Source organism: Dermacentor silvarum, chromosome 3, assembly GCF_013339745.2.
Source record: "Dermacentor silvarum isolate Dsil-2018 chromosome 3, BIME_Dsil_1.4, whole genome shotgun sequence".
Lineage (NCBI taxonomy): Eukaryota > Metazoa > Arthropoda > Arachnida > Ixodida > Ixodidae > Dermacentor > Dermacentor silvarum.
Window position 1 is genome coordinate 157328690 of NC_051156.1, and position 25497 is coordinate 157354186.

The 25497-nt window shown below is 45.6% G+C and overlaps 1 protein-coding gene across 1 annotated transcript in view; it reads left to right on the forward strand.

Annotated features, from left to right (window-relative positions):
• LOC119445960 (orcokinin peptides) overlaps positions 1-22040 on the forward strand; it is a 47229-nt gene extending 25189 nt beyond the window's left edge. Inside the window, exons 2-3 of the mRNA XM_037710262.2 lie at positions 17627-17958; positions 21056-22040. Coding sequence (XP_037566190.1) covers positions 17627-17958; positions 21056-21293 — 570 coding nt within the window. The 3' untranslated portion in view covers positions 21294-22040. The remainder of the gene's footprint in view (positions 1-17626; positions 17959-21055) is intronic.
• Positions 22041-25497: the final 3457 nt, after the last annotated feature.

The following is a 25497-nucleotide window of genomic DNA, read 5'->3' on the forward strand; positions in this document are numbered from 1 at the left end:
TCGCCTCGCCGGACTACCCCCTGCGCCTGTTAACATGACCAACGAAGGAGACGCTCGGGGACCGATACCTGTCGCTCCGGGATCAATGCCTGCTGGTACGTGGCGCTACTACCGAGAACCTCGGGTTTTCGCCGGGAGAGCAGGTGAAGATGTCGAAGAATGGCTCAGACATTACCAACGGGTAAGCAAGTCGAACGGCTGGAACACCACCGACCAACTAACCAACGTTATCTTCGCTCTCACTGACACTGCCCTGATGTGGTTTGAGAACCACGAAGAATTATTAACAACGTGGGAACGTTTCGTTCATGACCTAAAGGAATGCTTTGGCGACTCGGACGCAAAAAAAAAAAAACGCGCAGAGCATACCTTGGCACAGAGAGCACAGCTACCAGGGGAGACTTGCACTGCCTACATTGAAGAGATCTTGAAATTGTGCAAGCAAGCTAACGCAAGAATGTCCGAGGAAGACAAGGTCGGGCACCTGCTCAAGGGCATAGCAGAGGATGTCTACAATTTTCTGATCGGCAAGGACAGTCTCGCTTCAGTGTCTGATGTCATGAAGCACTGCCGTACGTTCGAGGCGCTGAAAATGCGCCGAATAACGCCAAAGTTTGGTTGATTGGCCAATGTTACCACTGTGGCCAGCATCGATATGAGCTCTTCATTTGACTTGGCGTCGACCATACGACAGATCGTCCGCGAAGAGCTAGACAGACACACCGAGACGACACGTCGCCTGCCTGATGTCTCAGATTCCTCCTTTTCGCAAGCCCCGGCGACTTCACCACCTTTGAATGGATGGCAACCGTCGGTCAGCGTCGCGAATGTGTCAGAGTACCGACACGCACCGGCATCGAGAGGCCACTACTCTTCGGATACCCGATTTGAACCTCACCCTCGTTACGCACGTTCCTCTGGACGCCCCACCACTGGCAATGCTCCGCGTCGTAACAATATTATTCATTCTGGAAGGCGTGCGCAAGCACCACCAGTCGTTACACTGAAATCTTCAACGAGTCATGTAGAAAGAGATGACGCACTTGACCCACTCATCATTATTTCGACGATCGATGCACCATCGTTCTGCCCAAGTGTAACTTGTTTTGGGGGCTTGAGGTTCACCCAATAAAGAAGTTATTTCCTTGTTGCCATGGTGTGATTGTTCCCCGCCCCGACAACGTGACAATGCTTTCGCCAGTATTCGCCCCCCTTTGCCATGACCCTGTAGCCAGGGTCAGCACGCTGACAGGAGTGGGCCAATCCTGGAGTACTATAAAAGAAACTTGCGCGACTTCGTGGGAATTCATGTTTAGGAAAAAAGTTGTCGCAGTTTCACCTGAAAGGCGAAGCATCAATTGCGATAGCAAACTTGTAGAGAGCTATACGGAGTAATGATATTAGCTTTATCAGCTGTATAAACTTGGACATGCAGCAGCATCGGCAACACGCAGAACTGTTGTCGACGCCATCGGCGTTTTGCCCCCGTTCGCTCAAAATGCGTGCGGCGTTGGTGACTGTTGTCGGAGCCTCTGATATAAATAGGCACTGCGTGCGGCAGCTAAACGTCGCCTCCCTTCCCTCCCCCTCCCCCACGGCCTCTCGCTCGTCGGAAGAAGGCGCGTTTGCTCTACATACATGGTGATTGTGAAGGAGAACAGAGACGCCTACTTCTGCAGCCCTTAAGCGAGCAACGCGCGTTTGTTCGCCGTGCGTTCACTCCCCGTGAAAGACGCGCCCCTCGCGCCCTTTCACTCGCACATACAGCGTTCGGCGCGCGGCAACGATTTCTTCTCCAAATGACGTCATACGGAACCTCACGGCGACGGCGACGGCGACGCCGACGGCAGAAATCTGCTTTTGAGTGTCCATATAATTGCTATCGCAATAAAATAACAGCGCTGGGTAGACAGTGCCAGTGTCGTGTTCTTCTATGTGTCCGTGTCTACCCACCGCTGTTATTTTCCTAAACACCAATCCTGGAGATTTCGCATAAGTAAATTAACTGCAGTTTAATCGGCGAGATACCGACCCAGCAGATGTGCCGCACCTCAAACGCTTGGAAAGTAGACATAGAAAGGTTTGCCTTGATAAAGAAATTGCGCTCTTGATGACGCATATGTGTTATAACGAGAATATTTAGATATGATCCGTCTTATCACTAAGTAAATTCGTAGAAAGCTTGGCCAGCAGGCAGGACACCTGTAAAGGTAACAAATTTAATAGTACTGTCCTGCGTATGAGCTATTGAGCTAGGCAGCAGTATCCAGCCAGAATTAGTGAAGTTTGCAAAAAAAGAAAAGCGTCGCTTTCAAAAATGGCATTTGCAAATGTACGGCTGAGGCTATTGCTACCCCAGGAACGGAATAGGTGGCGCCCGTTTACGTAAAGACACGAATAAACGTGGCTCAGCAGCGATTAATTCAAGCTGAAGTGGCGACGCCAGCATCAGCGTTCGTCACTGTTGCCTGTGACGGGAGAACAACAGCAAAAAAAAAAAAAAAAAAAAAACGATTACGCATTGTTGCGGCGAGACTGGCTGCAGCGCCCTTCTGAGCGCGAAGTCATTGAGACCCGGGCCGCGATGTCAGTATACTCAGTCTCGTGAGCGCAGTTGTGGCTGTAACGAAACGAACGCGGCGCTTATATTCTTGTAGGACAAATATATGCTGTCAGCGCGAACAAAGCAATCCGTTCTGTGCTTGTGTCACACCACTTCCTTGCGTACTCACCCACCACTTGGCAGTTCACTTTTCTTTAGAGATGTAGATACAATTTTTTTCCTCTTCCGTAAGCATCTTGTTTTGCTTTCTGCCCTTAAGGGTGTTCTATTTCTTTTTTGAGGTGGGGGAGATGAACGGGAACAAACGACCGGTTGAAGGCCTTGATTCCTTTTATTGTGGCCAGGTAATACTACTAGGCTTGGGTTACACACTTTATTTGTTAGGCTTATTTTATGAGACGTCACAGTTCTATTTGCATATTGACAGCAAGGATGAAGACCTTGTATTTTACAATAAGGTTCATTAAGTGCTATTCTCAGAATGATTGCACGGTTCCAAGTAACTGGTACTATAAACTTTAGTCTAACCAATTTACTTTGGCCAAGCTGTATTAGAACTTATTGCTGGACTATTTTTTTTACTGCTGGGTGCTCTGTCGCTAGAGGATATCTGTTTACATATTGTTACATAATTGTGTTTTATATACGCCCACAAATAATGCAGTTGAAGTTAGCGTCTGTCGCAGTCTGTTTCGTCTTCTTACACGTTTATTGTCGCCCAAGTAATTTATTGCGCTCATGTCTATCACGCGCTGCATTAAGTGGGCAGTATTACCATAAGTTTGCTCAAGATGTGCGGCGAGAAAGCTGCCCTCTAGCGATCATTCCGTGAGTTCCGAAAATCTGCTGTTGAATCGACTTGGAAGGAAATACGAAGAAAAGAGCTTTTACAGCGAAGCTGTTAGTCTCTCGGTTGTCGGCGTGTTTTGTGTCCTGTCCGTGAACAAAACTTAGTATGATTAAAAATGGTTCATGCCCCTACAAGCACTCAGCAAAGTTAAGCGAACAGTGCATACATTCATTGTAATCACGCATACAACGCACAGAACAGCGTTGCTTTCAATAAAGAACAAGCTCAAAACAAGTTTCTAGCATCATCAGCAATGACTCATACCCCCGTAATAAGCAAAAATTCAATGGCTCATACCCCCGTAAGCAAACAAAAAATGCAATGGCTCATACCCCCGTAAGGCTAAGGCTGCAAGATCAGCAATGTGAAGCGAACAGTGCATACAGTCATTCATATCACCCATATAACGCACAGAACAGCATACGTTTCAATAAAGAACAAGCTGAAAACAACAAGCCGAACCTAGGGAGCCTACATGCAACGCCGTTTTAACGGCGTTGCATGTAGGCTCCTTATCCGAACCATCAATAAAGCATTGCATACCCCCCCCCCCCCCTCCCCAAGCAGTTGTGGTGGTGGTTTTGCAACAGCTTCGCTGGATATCAACTTTCGCAGGGCCAGGATGGCGAGTCATTTGTTTTATGAAGGAAGAACTGAAAGCGGCTATACGCTAGCACAATCAGACTTTTACTCCAGCCATCTGTTTTCAGTTAACGTTTTTCACCAAGGATGTTGTTATGATAGCCTGCTTCCAGAAAATGTTACCGTTCATATGCGAAGAGAGAGAGAAAGTGATAGACTCCTTGATTTCCGAATCAAATAAAATTACGGCAGAAGCTGCAGCCACTGTGCGTCATAAGAACGCTGAAAGTGATCGCAAATAGATCTCTGAGTACTGTACTGTATTGCATTGTATTGTGTTGTACTGTATTGCATTGTATTGTGCTGTTTTGTATTGTATTGTAATGTGTTGTGTTGTACTGAGCTTATCATTGCGTTAAGCATAGAATTACTTCCGCCTCAACTAATGAAGGCGCGAGTACCGCTGCCGTCAAGTTTTCCCGCAACCAACCGCGTTTGTCGCTTCGTACGAACAAAAAAAAAGGTCATGTCATGACGAGCGACTGGAATGCCATAAACGCCTATGGGCAGTCCTTGTCGAGCCTTCGTCGTCGGCAAACGAGCTTCTCCGAGCAGGAAGAACATTCGAGAATGACACCATCATCAGAACTCTTCATGACAGCATTCATCTTCACCATTCAAAGAGATAAAAAAAACAATAACATGCCTACTTTTGTTTGTCTTCTATAGGTTGGTTTTCGACTGCCGGACTAAGGCACAGATGTCTTTCCGAGATTAGGACCCCGGGCGGAAGAGCGGCGGTGCCCTTTATTCTCCGCACCCACACAAAATATAGGTGTACAGGAAGGGCCCAGCGTGGGGCCAGTGCTTAGCACCCTGGTTCTATATACGAAGCAAAGCATCCAGTATGGCCCACCTCTTTGACAGTACAACTAAAGGTCGTCTGCTAGCACAGATAAGCAAGGAAGCAAGCAGAGGCCAAGCATTGGCAGCCGGTGCTTGAAGTGTAATCGCCTCGATTCTGCTGGTGGCGACGAAGGCCAGGAGAGTGAAGGAAGGTCACGTCAGCGTAAAAGAAGCAACAGCCGCAAGTTCTTGGTTCCCGAAGAACCACCTGCGGAGAGGCGTCGGAGGCGGCGACCCATAGAAGGAGGCACGCGAGTTCTGTGCATTAAAACCAACTATGCGCTTACTGGGCCTTTTGAATGTTCGGGCTAACGTTTCTTTTTCCTATAGTGTCAATTTACGCCAGTCAATTTATCGCCGCAGTGAGTACGTTGAATGCCCGCTCCCCTCTGGCCAGCAAAATTACGAGAGCGGCGCCCGAAAAGAAGAGAATAGGGCGAAATGAATGAGTGCGTTTTCATAGAAAGCTCAAGTTTTCGCAATGCGACTCAATCACTGCTCACTCTGCGTATTATTAATCGATTTTGACGCCGTTTTATTGCGCCCTAAACACAGGCTCTGCTTTGCCCTTCCTTAACTCTTCATAGCGCGGCGATGTCAGCCGCGAGCGCACTGCGAGCCACGTGACTTTCCCGAATTATTGTCGTTCTCCGAGCTCACTTTATCGAACGTTAAGCCTAGAAACGCTGATCAGAGCTCTCTTTTGAAAACACTAAAATATCGACGAATGCTGGGGAACCTGCGGCTCTCTGAATCATCGCGCTAAGTCCCATTTACTCTGATGTGACTGTCTCCAGACACGTCGCCGCCAAAAAACTCCAACAGATTCACGAGCACACGTGACAAGGATACGAGAAGCGTATAGCATCGCGTACGAATGACGCCTTACAGCAGAATCTCAAGTGTGCCGCTTGTCTCTCCCCCTAATTGCATTCCTGAAAGGATCATGTATAGGGTTCGGTGCTTTCGCTGCCGTTATCCAACACGCACAACGTTTGATCACGTGCACGTTGAGAAACCCTGTCGTTTACGCTGCGCTAGCGACACAAGCTGCAGCTCGGCAAACGATGAGCGAGAGAGCATCTCTAACCCTATACACCTTTTAGTCTTGGCAGTGAATCTGCGACAGGTGTAGCTTGCGGAGCACAGGAGACATATCATATGGTGAGAAGCCGTCCCGCAAGTGCGAATTTTTAACATCCTCCAGAACGACTGGACAAGTTACTGCTGACACAATAATCTCTCTTACGATGTCTTTTGAAGGCGCTCCACTAAAACTTATGTCTTCAGCATTCGGTAGTTTATAATTGCGCTGAATGATCATTTAACGATGTTGTCTCGATCCCATTTCCTTGCTGCTTCTTGCTCAAAATAAATTGGAAAAGCTTCCAATCCCTTAGAGCGGAAGAGAAATGTTCGTCGCTCATAAATTTAGGCTGAACATGGCAATGTTCAGCGTTGCCTCGGAGACAGCTTTAAATGTGCTAAATATTGCCGCTAAGCAGCTCCAATGATTTTGGCCTCCTTTATACGCAAGCGAGCGAGCAAACAATTTTTTTTATTGTTCATCTCATTTATTGCATTCGGCACTGACATAGGCGAATACGCAAATGACATACAAAATACCTAAATGTACGAAAGCCAGTACTTTGAGATCCCAAAATGTCCGAACAGTAAAACGACGTGTTAACATAATGTATGTACGTGCTTTACATAACATTTTTCATCAGGATTAATTAATCCTTATGCTGTTATCGATGATGAGTATTAAGCTATTATCAGTGATGGGAATAACAGGTGACAAGTAGATTGCCGCACTAAATAACGTGCCCGCCAAATCACTGCGGACAATTACACACACATAAAACGACAAACAGTACAAGAAACACGCGAGAAACGTTCAATTCTACCTATGTGTGCTCCACAAAGGTACAGCTTCTGATTGACCTTTCTTTTTTTTTTCACTGGCTCAAAAAAAAAAACAAGTGAGAGTGACGGACGCAATGTGGCTGACAGTAATGTAATAATTTCCATTTCGTTTCCGTATTTCTTATACCGAGGTGCGGCTCGCTACTCTAGGTGAGATCTTCTCAATCTTAAAATATAAAAGTTTATCCATTCATTCTCCTCAACGCACTACTTCATCAGGACGCCGGGGATTCCGAAATTGTCCTGTATACGGGGGCTTAGTCTATTTAAGCTACTTGCTTATTTGCCAGAAACATGAGCTTACGGAATCAAAGAGACAATCAGCTTCTCTCTTAAAAGTGCTAGAACAAATTGCCTCACCGAGGCAAACTGAGCCGAGCGGCCTCGGTAGGTTTGTTCTTTGTTCAGCGGCAGGGAATGCAAGACATCTGAGAACGTCAGTGCCCTTCGGGGATGCAAGGAAAATTAAACGATAAAAATAAGTGATCGCGGGACAAGGAGGGCATCGAATGAGAGAACTCTACAATTCCCGACTGACCTTGCGAAGACCAGGAGAAGTCGCTGCGCTCCAGTGGTTCGGGAATGAAATCTGTGCTAACCTTTCTCACCTGATTATGTTACATGAATGAAGACAAGAAGCCTAGTGCGGTGAAAGGAGTCAGACTGAATGGGAGGGGGGAGGTGGAGGGGGGAGGGGGGGGGGGGTAGCGTGGCACTGTAATGGAGCTGCATGGTCTAATTGTTTAATATGGTAACCTCCTTTGGCATTGTGGTCTTTCCTTTCATTCTTTATTGCAAAAAAAAAAATCGCGATGTTAGTGTTTTGTTCTTTTATTATATACTTTTGAGAGTGTTCGTAACTTTATTAGGCTTTTTCTTATTTTGTTGTTTTTCTTAATTAGCTAAGATTTCGGGATAAACCGACCATTTTGTGGCTTCCCATGTTCCACACCTAACAAAAAGATGTCCTTGGAACTGCTACGGCTGAAATTCAGTGGATCCACTCGGTACACATGTCTGTCTGATCTTCTTCTATTCCTCTTTCCTTTTCACTTCCTATCTATTCACCATGTTTCTTCTTTTTATAGCCATTAATTTTCTGCTACCTATAGTTTTGCTAGGCAAGGTGTCTCAGGTAGGCTATTTCTGGCTTTGTAATTTTGGTTTTTTTCGAATCTCAGGGATGAACGCGGGGTGAAAAAAGAAAACGACAAGGAACACAAAAAAAAAGAAATCCTGAAGAATATCAATGTTGAACTGCTCCTCATGTGGTTGAAATGTAAATATTTAGTCCCTTTTTTTTTTCTTTTGCTTATGTGGTGTTCACAATGTTGCACACCATTGCTCATTACAAGTGCTCATTTACAAATGCGCCCTTGCGAGTCACATTGCGAGTCTACCACTTTGTTGAAGACGCAGATTTCTGTATCACTTACTAGCAGATAGCGGAAAAAAGCATAAAATAAAAACCAGTGCATACTTAAGTAACAAGGCCAGCAGTATTTCGATTCGGAACATGAATAAAACTGACAGAAATGCTCTTTCTGTTTACTTAAAATCTCAAATAACAAAGGCGTTTGTTTTGGTGAAAGCCAACTAGCAGCTTTTCCTTTCTTCCGGTTCACAATAACGAATGCACTGGGTTGCAGAGTGAAACAGCCTCTGTTTACACGACTATGCATACATTGTCACCACGTAGTAGTGACGGTGAAGAAAACAGTCACGTGTCAACATAAAGAATGTGGTCGGTTGCACGTCTTGCGGCACGCTCCTCAGCCACCTATTCAGGTGCTACGAGACAAACGTGTCCTTAATTAGGTGTTTTGCAACGTAAGAATCGAATGAAATATGAACATAACGTGTTTATACTGGCGCTTTGGTCAAGCAGCCACATTGCTGCTATTATAGGGTACCCTTACAACTTTTGGCAAGCAGCTATTGGCTTCCTTGCAGTTAGTGTTTTCGTAATTTTCTATGAATGAAAAACGCAAAGGTAGGCCACATTGGAGCCGGATATCCAGCAAAGAATAAAGAAAGTGCAATTTCTTTATTGTACGCATCAGTGCTGTTTCAGATCATTAGCAGACATGTTGTTGTTGTTGTTGTTGTTGTTGTTGTTGTTGTTGTTGTTGTTGTTGTTGTTGTTGTTGTTGTTGTTGTTGTTGTTGTTGTTGTTGTTGTTGTTGTTGTTGTTGTTGTTGTTGTTGTTGTTGTTGTTGTTGTTGTTGTTGTTGTTGTTGTTTACTTCACGCATCAAATTGCAGGCGCAGTTGAGTTGTCGCGCATTTACGATGCGGTGTCGATGTGTCTAAGAAGTTCGCGTGACGAATGTTGTAACCAGGGTCGCAATCTCGCGTCCTATGAATCAATTTCGCTTTGCCGTGTTCTCTTAGCCGAAATTAGCCCTCTCGCAGGACGCGAACGGGAAATGAGTTGCGCACACATGCCATGCATCGGGCGGGCTTCTCGACCGCATCGTTACCTTCCTTGGGCGACACGCGCGCACCAGCTGGCTCCCTAAGTGCTTGCGCAACTCTTGGCTCGCATGCGACCTAATCTTCTACTAAACTGAACCGCACCTGTGATCCTCTCTGTTCTCTTTTTCTTTTTCTCTAGCTGTTGCGCTGACAGATCATGACTATCTCCCAACACGCCCAATTTTCGCTACTTAAACTCGTCTAACTAAATCCATATATGTTCTTCAGCCGCGGTTCGGCTTCGATTACTTCAGGTACGTGTTGGACCATTTCTCAGCTTCTCAAATCGCAGTTCTTTCGAGTTAACACCTTCTCCTTCCTGGCTAACCACCGGCGTAGAACGTAGTAGGTCCGCATGCAAGGCACGCCGAGTTACACTTATGTAAACAAGACACAAGTTGCAGTATGATAAACAGTGGTCGAATAAGGGACGTCGCTGGACCCAAGGTGCGCAATGTGCGCAAAGTGGAACGAAGGAAGACAGTATACCTATTTATACCAGATAATCGACACATTCGTTGAGAGTATGTAGGTTCGCTCTTTATCAAGTCTTCGGCGTCACTTATGCCGAGTCACAAAAATATAAACTTACAAAAATAAAGCTGTGGAAAATTTTGGAAGCCGAAAACCACCGGCCAGGTCGTAGCTCGTCGCTGTCTTGTTGACAATGTGAAAAATTCGGTGCATGTAAAGGAGCACTTTAGGCTTTTTCGCTCTTTTATGCTGCCGAGGTAGTTTCTTGCATGGAACTATTCTGTCCCTCAGAAGCATTTTGTCTCCCTCAGGGGTCGCCGTTGCACGAAAGCCACGTCACATTACTCTGGGCGAGCTGTTCAATAAAGATATTCTCTATTGCGTGTGGCCTTTCGGAAAGGGGGCGAAAGCAAACGTTTTGCGAAACCTTGTTTAACTGTCTTGGTTTCCCGATGCATAAGCTCTTAAACACAGTGCTCTAAAACCATAAATGTCTAGCACAGGAAAACTAGCCACAAATGAAGCAAGGTCTGGAGATTCAATTGGAACTCAAATGAAAAACAAAAATTATTACCTCGTCCGTTGTGAATGGGGACTTAACTCCTATACGTACCCGTGTTGGTGCGGTGCTCGCAAAGCGATGCCAGCTGCTGCTGACGCTATATACTTGCAAAAACAAGGCCTAGCAGACTCAACTGGAACGTGGGTACAGAACCATATATAAGCTAGCTAATGAGAAAACGTTGTCCAGATGGAGCTCAACAGAACCGAACGAGCACTGGGAAAACAGCGAACTAACTCTACCTACTGTCTCTAAGAGCGGAGTAATCGAAATAATAAAAACTTGACGAAATGGTGAGTGAAAGGAAATAATCTGTTTTCTTGAGAGATGTGTGCGATCTATTACTCTTTCATTTACACATAAGATAAATGCATGTCCGTTATTACACATAGGCGCGCCTTACTTTCACTAACCACTCACCAGGTGTGGCACATTTCCATATCGAAAAAGAAACATGGAGATTTATAAGAATGAGAAAAAATAAATTAGAAGGGAGAATCTGTACGGATAACACAAAGGACAGGGCCTTGGTAGTTGAGGCTCGAGCAGGTTGCCTAACAACAAAACATACCGCTGCAAATATTCGGAACTAAATGAGCCATGCGTATGGTGCAGCAATAATCCGGTGACCACTCAGCACATCCTAATGGAATGCGAAGAGAGTCGCCCAGTGAGAACCGTTGGTAATGTACACCTGCCAGAAGCGCTTGGATTTAAAGTGAACGAAATCGTCAACCGGTCAGCAGTCGAGATAAACAAGAGACGTTTAGAGTATTGGTGGGAAAAGAAAGCCGGGAAGAGATAGATACGACCAGATCCGTTACTTTCACAGGCAATGGTAGGTAGCTTTTGAAGGAAAAAAAAAGAAAAAGCTAAGGAGATGTATACAAAAATGCTAAACGAAAAATACGTATAGCATACCTGATAAAATCAAGCAGGCTAGGAAGGAGACTATGTGTCACCGCCCCGTTTCAAAGGGGATGCCATTAAATCATCATCATTAAACTAGTGCCCACTGTCCTCACCGAGACAGTACGTTCTGTGCGAAACGTCCCAGCCTACGTACGACCGCGCACCGGACTAACAAAGAGCAAGTACACCATCGTCAGAGCTCTTGCCAAAATTATAAGAAGGTGTGGTTTCCGGCGTATAGCGCCTTTAATGTCTCGAGCTGCGATATTTGCCGGGAAAAGAATGAACAAGCTAAGCACCGCAAGGCGCTGGTGAAGTGCACGATACACTGCCCGCAATCCAGCCGCTTTCTGGGTCAACGACACCCCCGGTACGACGCTGCACTCGGGAGAGGCAAACCACATGCCGCGATGGACAGAGAAAAGCCGCCATAAATAGAAGAGCCAAGCAACAACAACGCTCCCAATGAGCTTGGAAGCACGTTGTCGGTTAAGAGCGGCTGATGGGAGGGTCACGGCTATGGAAGTTGCTCGCTCGAGAGGCAGCAGCGCCGGTGGGGGAGCGACCGCCATTTTGCGAGCTGGCTATCGGGCTTACGCGCGACCGCGGCGTTTAGTACGTACTATATACGCCCTCGAATCGGACTTGTTTGTTGGCGCAGTCTTAGACGTGTGCCTCGGTGCCGAGCCACGGGGGACTCATTCGTTGCGGCTCATTAAGATGGCTGCAACGGAAAGCAGTCCTTCACGTCCACTTAGCGATGCCGAGAACTTTTACTTCCTTTTCTTTCCCACTGCCCGAACAAGGCGTGATACGGGTAGCCCGAACCACTTTACCGCACGACGAACCGCGGCTTAAACAGGTGAACAACACACTTGAAGAAGGCGAGCTCGAGTGGATCGAAAGCCAATTCACGCAAGTGTAAACCTTCTATGGTTTTGCACTTATCGTGCCGCCGGCAGTGGTCGTTCGGTACTCTCAATTCGCACTAGCTCTTGCGAATTCGACAGCATTGAGTTCTAATTAGGTTCTATGGTTTCTCTTTGGCAGTACGTTATTGTGTTTCTCACAGGTAATTGTTAAGTTATAGCAATATTCACCGACAGGGTTTGCTGTTGTCCTTGAGTAGCCGGGAGTAGCATTTCCGAGAGCCAACGCACAATTTATTAAGGCACTCTACAAGAGTGGATGGCGCGTTCGCTTCTCTAACTCGCAAACATGACGTTATACATTTAATAATTTTGTTTATTATTATTTGTAATAGAACCGTAGGACATGTCTACACTCCTAATGTAAGGTCCTAGTAGTTGCTACATTAGTGTAACGACAGCTGGTAACGATAGATTTAGTAACATAACGGACTAAACATGGAAGTCGTTGTTACTAATGGGTCTCAGATACCAATTCCAAACGCAGTTAGCACCACCTAATGCAAATATTCTCACCTATGCTGCATATATCAGACCAGCCATGGCGTATTCCACAGTGGGTCCGATATATGTGTTATAGAATAGAAACTACGAATTCGGTGGTTATGTTAGGTTACCGACTAGTTATGTCACGAACTCTATCGTTGCCGACTGCAATTATACTGAGGTCGCAAATGGTGCGACACTGGCTAGTAACAACTACGATCAGTTTTTAAGAGTGTATACCACCGAGCAAGCCGCATGAAAAAGAAAATAGACATAAATTATGCAGATCTCACGCAGTGTACGAATCAATGTTATTAGATGCACAATACCTTGCTATCCGGGATCACTTACGCTTTCTTTGTAGTTTTTTTTTTAATTGTTACCATGTTGTTACCAACATGGCTGTGTAAGACGATAAATTGCACGTGTGCAATGCGAGCTTGTGTGATATGACCGCAGCAAGGCAATGATCATAGGATGACAGCGACGGCTATGACACGACAATTATTATTATTTTTTTTTGTAGTCTGGCGAAGAAAAATTACAACCTGTTGCGTTGCGTCCTGGCCTGTAGCGTGTAAAAGTGGGCTGGTTGGTTAATGTTCATTTTAACGACCGCGCGAATGGGACGGCGATCCAGAGAAGACTAGCACAGCGCTTGTTTTGTGTGCTTCTCTTGTCTACATCGCCGTCCCATTTGTGCTGCCGTTAAAATAATGTCCCGGGCTGATTCAGAACACCATTCTAATGAAAGCACTGGTTGGGGTTGATGCGAGAGACACGTGCATGCGTCTGGGGTTTAGTGGGAAGAGGTCTCGGATTTTTGTATTGGGGGACCATGGTTCGATCCTAAGATAGAGCAATTTTTTTTAAGTGAAGAAGACCTGAACATCGGCATGGCAGTGTGACACTGTAGGATGGTGGAGCAGTATTCAGTGGCATTTTTCAAAAATTTTGAGGTCAGTCCGCAGGAGGAGATAAATTTTAATTGGTTTATATTTTTTATATACCAGCAGATTTATAAATAACAAAATTAATTTAAAAAACTAAACTTAGTAGTTAGCAGATCGGGTAGTTTATGACCGGGTGTCGCAGATGAGGACGACTCGATAAATGTATTGTTTAAGATGTTCGCGTATACTGATGACTGAGTACAGGGTAAGTAGTTGGTGTGCTTAGTGATATATCTTCTGTATTAGTATTCCTAATCGTGCCCTTTGTAACCCAAATGGCACAAAACCTACGTGCCCTTTGGGTTATGTTTTACAGTGTAGTGTGAACAAAATGAAAATTTAATTTTTTTTAAGTAAGTGGAAGTAGCTTTTTCGTAAGCAGTGTATTTGGATTGGCTTTGCGATCGCTATACGGAAAGGGCGTTTATTCTTGTTAGAAAGGCGATTTGGGGATGAATTACACCAGGGTGCTTCGGGATTCTAAAAAAACGCGTTAAGCAGGTATAAACTTTATAAATATTTCAGGTATATTTGTCTTAGATATGTGCCAGTTAACTTCTAATGAACGACTGTCAACAAGAGTCAGAGAGTCTTCTAAAAATGACGCCAACTCACAGTTGATAGCAGTGAATTCTCTACTTTTTTAATCTCTGATTTCATTAAACAGTTACGTTATGGTGACTGCCACAGAGTTAGCGAAACATACAGCACTCAGCATTATTGAGAGGCAAACCGAGAGGGCAAACCTAAAACCGCGGTAGCTGGCGCGACGACCACAGCAGTGGTGATGACCACGAAGTGCCGACGGCAACTATGACCACCAGGACACGAGAATGACGTACAAGTCGTCCGTATATGGTGTTCATGCAGCTACAACTGTCCCGTTAGTGGCGTAGCGCGCAGCAACAGTGGAGTTTTATGGCCTTTCGTCTTCGGAGGACAGCTTGTGTTCAGATAAAGTTCATGACTGCTACCTCTTTAACATTTTATTTCCGGTTGTTCGGCATGTCGATCACTGCAGGTGAGACGCGGAAGAAATTCATGGGCTTTCGGCAGCGTGCGCTCGCTCGGAGGTTGTCCGGGGGTTCTGAGAATCTGGATGCTGACGTATAGTCAGAATAAATCTGGTTTTGGTTTAGGCCTGAAGTCAATCCTGTACGCTCCGCTACATCCGAGACACTGCAATGAGCACGACATAACGATCAAAAAACCATCAGGCCAAAATGATTTACAGCCGCTCCTTTCCTTTGTTCTGTGCGTGAGACGGCTCGGCTTATTTAACTATTAACGCCAACCAGATTATAGGCGGCAACGGCACTCACCCACGAGCGTGGTTGGTTTGGGGAGGTCGTAGAGGGGCGACAGAGGGCGAGTAGACTAGGACAAATCCGTAGCCAAGGCGAGACAGATTCCGGATGCCAAAAAAAAAAAGAAACGTCTACAAAGGGAGGACTGAGAGAGCACGAAACAGTGGGAGAGACTGTAATGACACTAGGCCCCTATTAGTGAGGCGACGCACGGTCAGTTGCTTGCGTGGTGCTGAAAAACAGACGGCTCGGAGGTGTGCACTGTATACGTCCTCGTTCGCGGGAATTCGCCCACCGCACGGCTATATAACCCTGACCAAAGTATTTGCATATGCATGAGAGAGTGCCCTAGCGCATTCGGAATGGTCACTTTAACAAGCCATCCTTTCTTTTTTGATATCTAGTAATCCGTCTATCTCATTCGCACATTTATGTCGATTCTCACTTGTGCTTACTTACTGCGAAGCTGCACTGCTCAGGGAAATTTCAACCACGAGTAAAAAAACGCCCCAATTGACACTTGAAAGGGCGCCGGATACCTTCCTTTCACTTCCCGCTTAATTATATATAGCGCGTTATACGTAATCGCATGCAGTTCGACGTGCCGCAATAGCTCGTCGGTCTATAGTGGCCTTTGGTCTCCATCCAACTAGGCTTAACATCGAATCTGGTTAAGCACACGTTTTCAATTAATAGATACGATACCTGAGATGCGGTGAAAGTTTGCGCATAAGTTGCGCGAACCATTCAAACTGTGTAGCCCTTTTTTTACACTAACACTTTTCACGCACTGTAACACAAATTACCCTTTTCACGCCATCATTGATGCGTGACTCCAAAGTACCTACGCCGCTCTCTTGCACACGGAATTGCCGCTCCGGTCCCGTTCCGGTCACAGCAGCACTCGCATTCCATTGGAGACACTCCGGCTTATTCTGGCTAGTATTTGCATCGTGGCTGGGATAAGCCCAACTCACCCGAGCCATCACAGCCTTCTCCGCATGCCGCATGTTGAGGTCCTCCAGCTGGGCTGCTATTTCTTTTATGGAAAGCAGAAAACGAAAGCCGTGTGCCCTCTTGCAATCCTTGGTGGGCTTGAAACGACTTCAAGTGCTATCTTCTGCAAGCGTCGACTACTTGTGCGCGCACCTCCAGTAGCGAAGGGGAACAGAAAGTTAAGAGGACAGGAACATAAATTGACAGGGCGTACGCCAACTATTAACAGAAGTTTACTCACTGACAATATATTCGCTTTTCAGTGCAGTCTGCCATCAAACAATGAAAAGGTTCTACAAGAAGAAAACACATATCGATCAAAACAGAAGCTGCACATCTGAGTCTGTATTCACAAAAAACGTTATTGCGCTAGAATTGTTTCTAAGAAAGAACTCCAGCCAACCCCGATGTTGGACATATTATTAGCGGAGACGGCCACTCATGAACAAACGCATGAACTTACAAGCACTTATGAACAAAATGTTTCGTGAATTCAGCCCCTGACACCTGTTCCAGGGCTCCATAAAAATGATGCAAAGAATCCCGCGCTGTTTCATGGCATTATTCTTAGTGCTACGTGGTAGCGATCAGGTATGCTGCTTCTTTCATTTTTTTTTTGTAACCGCTAACATCATGTGGAAATATGTTGCCATAACACGAGATTCAAATGGAGAACTCTGCTTCTAGCCGTTGTTTTATTCTACCGCTTGTTTATCGGCAATTGTTGTTGTTTAATAACTGCGACACAATGGGAGGCTTGGCTACTGGAGAGCCCGCTATACCAACAGCGTAGCTCAACATATGTACATAATAAAACACTAACACGAGAAAACAGTATAAACAGAAAAAATAAATAGAAGCTTTAACAATCACTTAGAGTGAAAAAACTACAGACAAATGACATGATATAGACAAATAGACAAACATTCTACGAATAGACAAATGACATGATATGAAGTGTAAATATATGCTAATCATGTGTAACACAGAGTCAGCGTGCGACGTGTGACAAGCACAGCTATATTCTCTGCTCATGTTGAAGAAAAAAACAGTTATAAGCAAAGGCAATTAGAATTCACTAAAGTGAAAACGTTGTAAGAATAAAATTAAATGAAAATGAAACAACACACCAAAGCACACGCAATGCCAATGGTACGCTGAAGTGACCATGACGTTATCGTTAGACGGAAATTAACGTCACTCGCATAGCACTATTCACAAGGACCTATTATTGATGCCTGTGTTGACAAGAAAATCGTGCAACGCTTTCAAAGCTTTTCTTTGTTTAGAGGCGCAGGGCAAGGAGACCAAGCTATTTTGTAGGCTGTGTATTGCTTGCAATGCTCTCCACAGATAATGCTGCTAACATATTACGGCGATCATTGCTGCACGGTAATTTCCTCTGTACGCAATTTTCCACAAACCAAAAATAGTTTGCCTGCAAGAGTAAACACAACACCATAATTACAATCAGCTTATTATCAGAGTACTAATAGAGCAATGATTCACGACAAAAACAATCGGCAAGATCAGAGAAGTCTGCCATAAGGTGATCACAGCTGCGCTTTCAGACAATGGCTTTTGAGTCCACCGCGGCGCAGTTTGACGTAAAGAAATACAAGATGGGTGATGTGTAAAGGTTGTCGTCTTAGACATCACAAACACCTAAGTATGTTCATATCTCGCTTGTATTCCTACAGGAGGTGCTGGGTGACGAGGCTGGTGGTAGTCCCGCTTCCTCCTCGTCCTCGTCGCAGTCCAAGGGGGCCCGCACGCTGGACAAGTTGAACGCCGGAGAGTACATCCGCGGTCTTGACGGCCGCCGTCGCCTAGACAAAATCAGCGGCGGAGAGTTGCTGCGTTCTGCCGACGATGTCGAGTATCTGCGGTCCCTGCTGCTGCCGTACGTACTGCGAGGACTCTCTCCCTCATCACACGGCTCAGGTGATCGCCGAGGCCTGGACAAGATCGGTGGTGGCGAGTACATCCGCGCGGCGGGTGCTTTCCCGGTTGGCACTGGGCTGACCAAAAGGCAAGGAGCGTGCGTAAAGTCACGTTTCCACCTTTTTTTTTCTTTTCTTCGCTTTCTTCTTTTCCGTTTCTTGCCGCAACAACTCATCGCGCAAACGTGTACACTTCTTAAGCGCGAGTTCTCTGGACTTTCAATCTTGCCGGCACTGTGGCAATTATTTTGAAACGAACAATGCGAACGCTGCGAATGGCAAGCAGAAAACGACGCAGTACTTCTTCATAGTTCTATTTCTTGCCATTTGCTTTCTTCGTCTTCAAGATCCACCCGACTGCCCAGTTTACAACCATCTTCCTACATATACTGAGCTGATTTCCCTCCCCTTTTGCCTTCCACAGTGTAGGGCAGCCAACCGCGTTCAGTCCTGGTTAACCTCCCGGCCTTTCATTTATCATTCTTTCTCTCTCTCGATAAAAGTTGACAGGTAGTGCCACCTAGTGTCTTCGTTTCTACGAACCATGTCCACCATTAGTCCAGTGCGAGCCCGGCGGATGCTTCTGGCTTATTTTCCCATAAAGCACACACAATAACGAAAGAGAGGGTTATCACCGACGCACAGTCAGATTGCGCACTGGTATTGTGCTGCAGCCTGCTTTCTAGAAGCTAGTATGTTGCAGAACCGCCATGGTAGCAAAAGATGCCATTTTTCTTACAGCGTTAACTCTGCGGGCTCCTTTAAATCTCGTTAATGTCCATCTATTCATCGAGTTGACATCCGTTAAGTATTCTTTATACTAACACCCTACATTAAAGGTCACAAAAGTAGACAACGATGCAGCCGTCCCGCGCTGCGTCCTAGTCCTGGCGACTTTCGAAGACGACTTCACTTCTTGACACGAGTGGGGAGAGATCGCATTTTAACATATACACCATTGGAGACGTAAGCATTTAGTACAGCCCCTCGCACACTATGGCTGCTCTGGAAACGGTAGACCCTTTAGAAGATCGAGTATTTGGATAGATGATATTGATAATTTAAGTAGCTCAAAAGTAGCACAAAAGAAGCGATGAGGTTAAAATGAGTGAAGTTAAAAACTTAGAAGAGCAGTCCCTTCGGCGCACGCTTTCCGCACTTGGTAATCCTGCCTTCAGGGTGTCACGTTGTAAAATACTTCGCTTTACAAAAAGTCTGTAGTTGTTTCGGATGTAAGTAGAAAATTGCCTAAATAATTTCTTCTGTTTTTGACACTTATAAATGTCGTAGATCACTCCAAGTAAAGGGCGAACAGTAAACAGCAACCATACGAAGTGCGGTGCCCCAATTTCAGGAGGAGGAGGAGGAGGAGGAGAAAGAAGAAAGGAAAGGCAGGGACGTTAACCAGACGCACGTCCGGTTTGCTACCCTACACGGGGAAGGGGTTTAAAGGGATGAAAAGAAAGGAGAGAGAGGGGAGAAAGTACTCTCAGTATGAGCACCTGCGGCTGTCCAACAATTCACAGTTGGTCACTGAGGCCAGTAGACTTTATGAACTGTAACAATGAAAAGCTCGCAACATCGCAATATTACGATTTCTCAGAAATAAATCGTAATTTATTCTTAGGCAATGCATGCAGTCCTAAATTGAAAAGTGGTGTTGATACTTCATCGTGAGACCCCCCGTTGCGCATCAAGAATCCCAGCTTAGGAGCCAAGTTGGAGCAATGTTTAACTTAACGTAACTTTTTTGCTCAGAAATCCTTTGCTGTCGCTTGTAGATACTTCGTATATAAGCAGTCCGGGAAAAAATTACGAAGCTCCAACGAAAGATAATATAATCGGCTAAGTCAACGTTGAAAGTCTTTTCCCTCCCTGGCTTGTAGATAAGCATAAGTAAATTCTCACAACGAGGTAACCATAGTGACGTTATGGCAGGGAGCTGGAAAACACAAGCGTGAGAAGAGCTCCCGCTGTTAACAGTGGCTCGTTAATAGTAAACTTAACAGTGTTAACAGTGTTAACAGGGACCTGTATTCAGTGACCCGAATTTGAAGAGTGTTTAGAAGGACAGTTCAAATTCCATAGATTTAGGTCCCAAGCCACACACAACCTGGGACTAAAATGACGGATGCCGAATGCAAGGCGATTCCAATAAATTTCCATCATCCGTGCTTCTACAACCCGTACTCAAGGTCCGATACACGACTCGTTTTAAGATCAGGTACCATAAAATTCGGAGTCATGAGGGAGGTAGTGGCCGAATACTGCACCAGGGAGGCCAATTCCTGTTCTGGTGAGGGAGTGACTTTGATGAAGCTTAGTGGGCCTGCCTAGTTTGGTTGCACCTGAACTAGTATAGCCCCACTAGCTCTCGGCAATATGTATTTTTTTTCTTTTTGCCGGTGTCAGGCACCACTCCATGCCTGAAAATGTAGTGGAATGGACCAGGATTCGAACTTACGACCTTCAGATTTGAAGTCGGGTGTTCTACCTCTACTCCACGCCACCACTGGTGGCGTGGAGCAGAGGTAGAATACCCGGCTTCAAATCTGAAGGTCGTAAGTTCGAATCCTACTCCAGTCCACTATATTTTCAGACATGGAGTGGTGCCTGACACCGGCAAGGAAAAAAATTATTGCCGAGAGATAGTGGGGCTACACTAGTTCAGGTACAACCAGAACTAGGAAGGCCCACTAAGCTTCATCAAAGTCACTCCCTCACCAGAACAGGAATTGGCCTCCGGCATTGCCGCAGTCATGACTGAAAGCTGTGGAGTCGGGCTCATCACCACAATGCCATGGCTAATAAAGCGCAGTGGAGATGGTTGGATCCCAAACTTTCAAATACAGTCAATACTGAAGGGCATTGCATTGAAAATTCCTTCGAAACACTGCAATATTTTCGTGCTGCGAGTGATGTTATGAAACCATTCTCTTTTTTTATTATCTTTTCCATGAGCGTTTCTAGAGGACACTATAGAAAATCACAACTCAACAAGTGTTTGTTTGCTTAAAGCAAACAACGTCAGGCACAAGGCAAAGAGGAGCAGTGTCCCAAGCCTGTTTCTTGCGTCGTACGTTAAGATGAGAAGGCTGCATGTTAAAAAATGTTATGTCAACAGCTGCACGTAATCCTGCCAATGCATTCGCTATATCTATGCCTCCCCTACCTTTTGATTCACAGGTTTGACTCCTTAAGCGGACTGACCTTCGGCGGCGACCAGCCGGGCCTGCACAAGCGCGGATATGGCCACGGCGAGTTTGATGAAATCGATCACGCCGGATGGCCTGGATTTTACAAGCGCAACTTCGATGAGATCGACAGGAGTGGCTTTGAAGGTTTCAACAAGCGAAACTTTGACGAGATCGATCGAACTGGATTTGAGGGGTTCTACAAGCGCTCTGCCGCTCGGAAAAAATGAGGGTCTAAAGTATGAACGAGATCGGCGTCTCAGCGCCCCTCCATCCGAGTCGCGACAATCCCTGCATCCACCGATACCTCTGCACCAGTTTACATCTTCTGATTACTCTGTTTAAAAGTTTAGTGTGGCCAAACGTTAAAGGTAGATTCGGTAGATGCGAGCTCACTAACCTGAAAATGTGAGCCTCTAAAATTTCGCATGTGCAGTGGAATTCTGTTGCATTAGTCCTGATGCAGTGGGCCAGACAGATACTCCTCGATGCTGTCGCCGCCAACGTCCTCACCCCTCCTCATGTGTATTCGTTGTTGAACAAAACAAAACAGTGTAAAAGGATCCCATGTTGGTTCTGTAACCGAGAAGTTTTCTGCACTCTGATTTGTCCCTGTAGACCTCGGTCATACGTCTTTCGGTAGATGAATACAGAATCATAAGGAATTGTGGTCTGAGATGTTGGTAAGCAGTAGCACTGTCATTTGTGAAGTCTCTGGCTCAGCAAGCCTTGGCGACATGCCTAAGTATAAGTATAATAAATGTGGAGTCTGGGGAGGAACATGAGTGGCGCTATAAAGCGGGAGGGTTGGATGTCACGTATGCCCGCCCGCAAGATTCGAATTATGCAGATACTGTATAAGAGCTCACCAGAGTAGTTCGCTGAGAAGAAGTGGTGCAATACTTTTGCTCAGAGAGCACTCTTCTGCCACCATGCAAATAAACCTTGTTGAACTTTTATGGCCTTTGCTGTATTTTCATTGCACCTGTACTCGAACTCTGGCATGGCTGTCTGAGATTACTCGAGGACCATGTCTACCGCAATAGCTTGTGTTGAGTGTCGACCATGGCAAATCTTGCAGGGTGTTTTTTTTGTGTGGTGAAAGATTCGACAAAGATGGAACCGACATCCTGACCTACTACAGACTGGGTAGGAGGACCTACCCGCTGCCGTATCCCAAGCTGACTAGAGAATAGATGGTGATGTTCCAAAGAGTACAGGCCGGCACTTTCCCGCGCGCTACCCTGCGGTACGCCAGGTATCCTACGAGCTATACTTACAAGTACGCCTTCTGATCAGCGCCCAGTACCATCTACCACATAGTATGGGAGTGTATGCAAAAACCATCGACACCACGCATCACGAGACCAACCTTCGAGCTGTGGCCGGCCAAGCTCAGCATCGTCTGGTGAGAAGGGCAAATCTTTCGGCTAAGGCCCACGGTATCCTAGACTACAGGGGCGCCGCCAACCTCGGACGATTCCCCCGTCAGCTCATTTCTACAAATAAACTTCATTCCTGCTCCTCCGTCATCCACTTCGAAAAGTGATAAAACAAGGACTTTTGGATGTTTTTAACGAATATATGTTTGTCAGTACGGTTACCTAGTGAAGAGCGATATTAGTTTTTTTTTTTTTTTTTTACAGGCACTGACTGTTCTGCGTTACTTTTTTTTTTCTTTTTTAGGAAGCACATGACTCGCTCTCATATATCTCAGTGAGTCTTGTACAATTGTTTCATTCGCATGTGGGGATGGAAACCCACATGTAGAGTCTTGGGTACGATGTATTCTAATATTATAATAATCCCGTTTTAGGCAAATCCTTGCTTTATTTTTAGTTTAAAGGCACCATAAAAAGTAGACGAACACTGACACGGTGAACACGGTGCACCGAACAAGCACCAAGTATCAAGCATCTCGTCACGCTGCTCATGCACAGCTACTTGCACCTTAACAACGTATGCACAGCAAAGAAACCCAAGTGACTTTCGGGGCTGTTTCTCCCTTTTCTTCTTTCTTTCTGGGGTTTTACGTGCCAAAACCAGTTCTGATTATGAGGCACGCCGTAGAGGAGGGCTCCGGATTAATTTTGACCACCTGGGGTTCTTTAACGTGCACTACAACGCAAGCACACGGGCGTTTTTGCATTTCGCCTCCATCGAAATGCGGCCGCCGGGGCCGGGATTCGATCCCGCGATCTCGTGCTCAGCAGCGCAACGCCTTAGCTGACTAAGCCACCCCGGCGGGTGCTGTTTCTCCCGGTCAGTTTCCATGTGATGTGAATAAAAGAAATACTAATACTATTATTGTATAGAAGCGTAAGCAAATGTTTTATTAAGCTAGTTGGACACTGGTACCGGTTTGCACGGATACCTCATGACGAGCGCTGAGCCTTATCCCTTGTATCACTCTTGTGCCTGTCCCTCCATCATGTTTATTTATTTGCATGTAGTGGTCGTGGCAATGTCAGCCAGCGATGGCTGCCTCGATACTGCGCATAGGAAACACCGACTGACCCACAGGCGTCTCATGAGATGTATGAAGTCGACTCCCGTTAATTCGAGCCTTGCGGGACCGCAATATTTGGTCGAATAATCTGAAATGTCGAATCAACAAACGGTTACAGAATGAACAAATGTAAATATTTTTGAATGTCTAAAGTAGTATGCAGTTGTCGGCAGAATACTTCAATACAGTATTACAATAACGGCGCTTGTCAGCGTTCGTCAATGGCCTACAGACCTCAACACGGTCGTCGGCCCTGGCAAAACCCTGAAAAGTGACATCGCCCAGGGCACAACGCAAGTCGCCGTCATCTCTTTACAGGTGGTTGCTGCCATCACCGTCATCACCTAGGGAAGCGCTATTGCGTAATCTGCTTAATTTCTTGTGTTTTCGAGGTTTTGATGACCGCTAAGTGCATGATGGTGTACCCTGGTCAGCTACTAGCCGAAGCAGCATGCTTTGGCGTTCAAACCATAGTAGTGTTTCTTCCATAGGAATGTTTGGTTTCTCGCCTGTACATTTCAGTGCGTCCAAACTAATCTCAAAGTTCAGTTAACCTAAGCCAAATTAACGGACGTCTGTATAGCTTTTAACAAACGGTACCCTACTATGAAAAACTTGTATATGACGCAATAAGTCAAGACTGTTGGGGAATAGCCGATTGCTCCTCTAGTTAAAGACATCCCGCGTAGTGGGTGACCCTATGTGGTTAACTTTTCCTTGTTTTATAAAACATTTACAAAGGATATAGATAGCCGAAAATAATGATAACTATAGTGAACAAGTTTCATGCATGCACGCTCCACATGCTTAAAAAATAAAGCTTTGTTAGCTGGGATACTTTTTGTAAGCGGATCAACACTAAAGAGAACGTAGTATAGAAAGCACCAATTTGGCGTGATTTTTTTTTTTTTTTTTTTGCTATTGATTAGGCTCGTATGCCTGTGGTCTACAAGCTTTTGAGAAAACAGCGCAGGCAGAATTGATGGGGAGACGCAAATGTCATATTTCTGGGCCACTCGCCTCTATAAGCACTAGGTTAAAAGTCATTTTTATGTTCTCTCGATATTCTCCATCACGCTGCCATTCCGTACGTACCACTGAAGAGAGAAATATATTTGTCCAGCCCATTAATTTTCAACGGGTATCCCCTTAGCTAAGGTATGTGTAGTCAGCCCCGGGGGTTCATGAACAAACTCATTGAGTATTGTTATAGACCATTCCACATGTTCGCACCGGCAAAACAGACGTTTTTCATAGATTACAAAAAAGGAAAAAAGTAATTGCAAAAAGAAGAATCAAATTAACTAACGGTGAGAAACAAAAGAAAATTAGGCAGAACCCATGCTTGACGATTATTGATGTCATGCAGAGCACTTCTGAAACGTGTAGGCAACTCAAATGTGTGGCGAAACATTTTATTTTCGAAATACCGTTCTTGAGTGCTATTTTTTTTTCTTTGGTGCTTTTTCAGCCTCATAGGTGCTACTCATTATAAATAGCAGCGGCCTATGCGTATTGAAGTACGAGACATACTTGCAAGATGGCTCGATCGACACCTCTGGTGAACACGTGATTCATTCACACCGCCACGTTGCGTAATGGACAATCGGTTCCTGGTGTTTACTGCGACGCCAAACCGTTCTTTGTGTAAATGGGGCACCACTGGTAGGCCAGGCTCGATAAGTCCACGTTGACATATTCCGCTGAAGATCATGGGGAGTTTACATAATGACGAGGAGTTCAATTACGTCGCGTGTGGCCGCCTAGAACACCGAAAACGAGCGAGTCTTATCTAGTACGTCCGCTCTCCTCCAGACGTATCACTTGTCTGAGCTCTTCGGACCCTTAGCCGCAGTGTCCATTTCTGGATCTCAAGGCCCTATAGCGGCGAGCGGAGTAGGTGAGCGACCGCATAAAAACGGCAC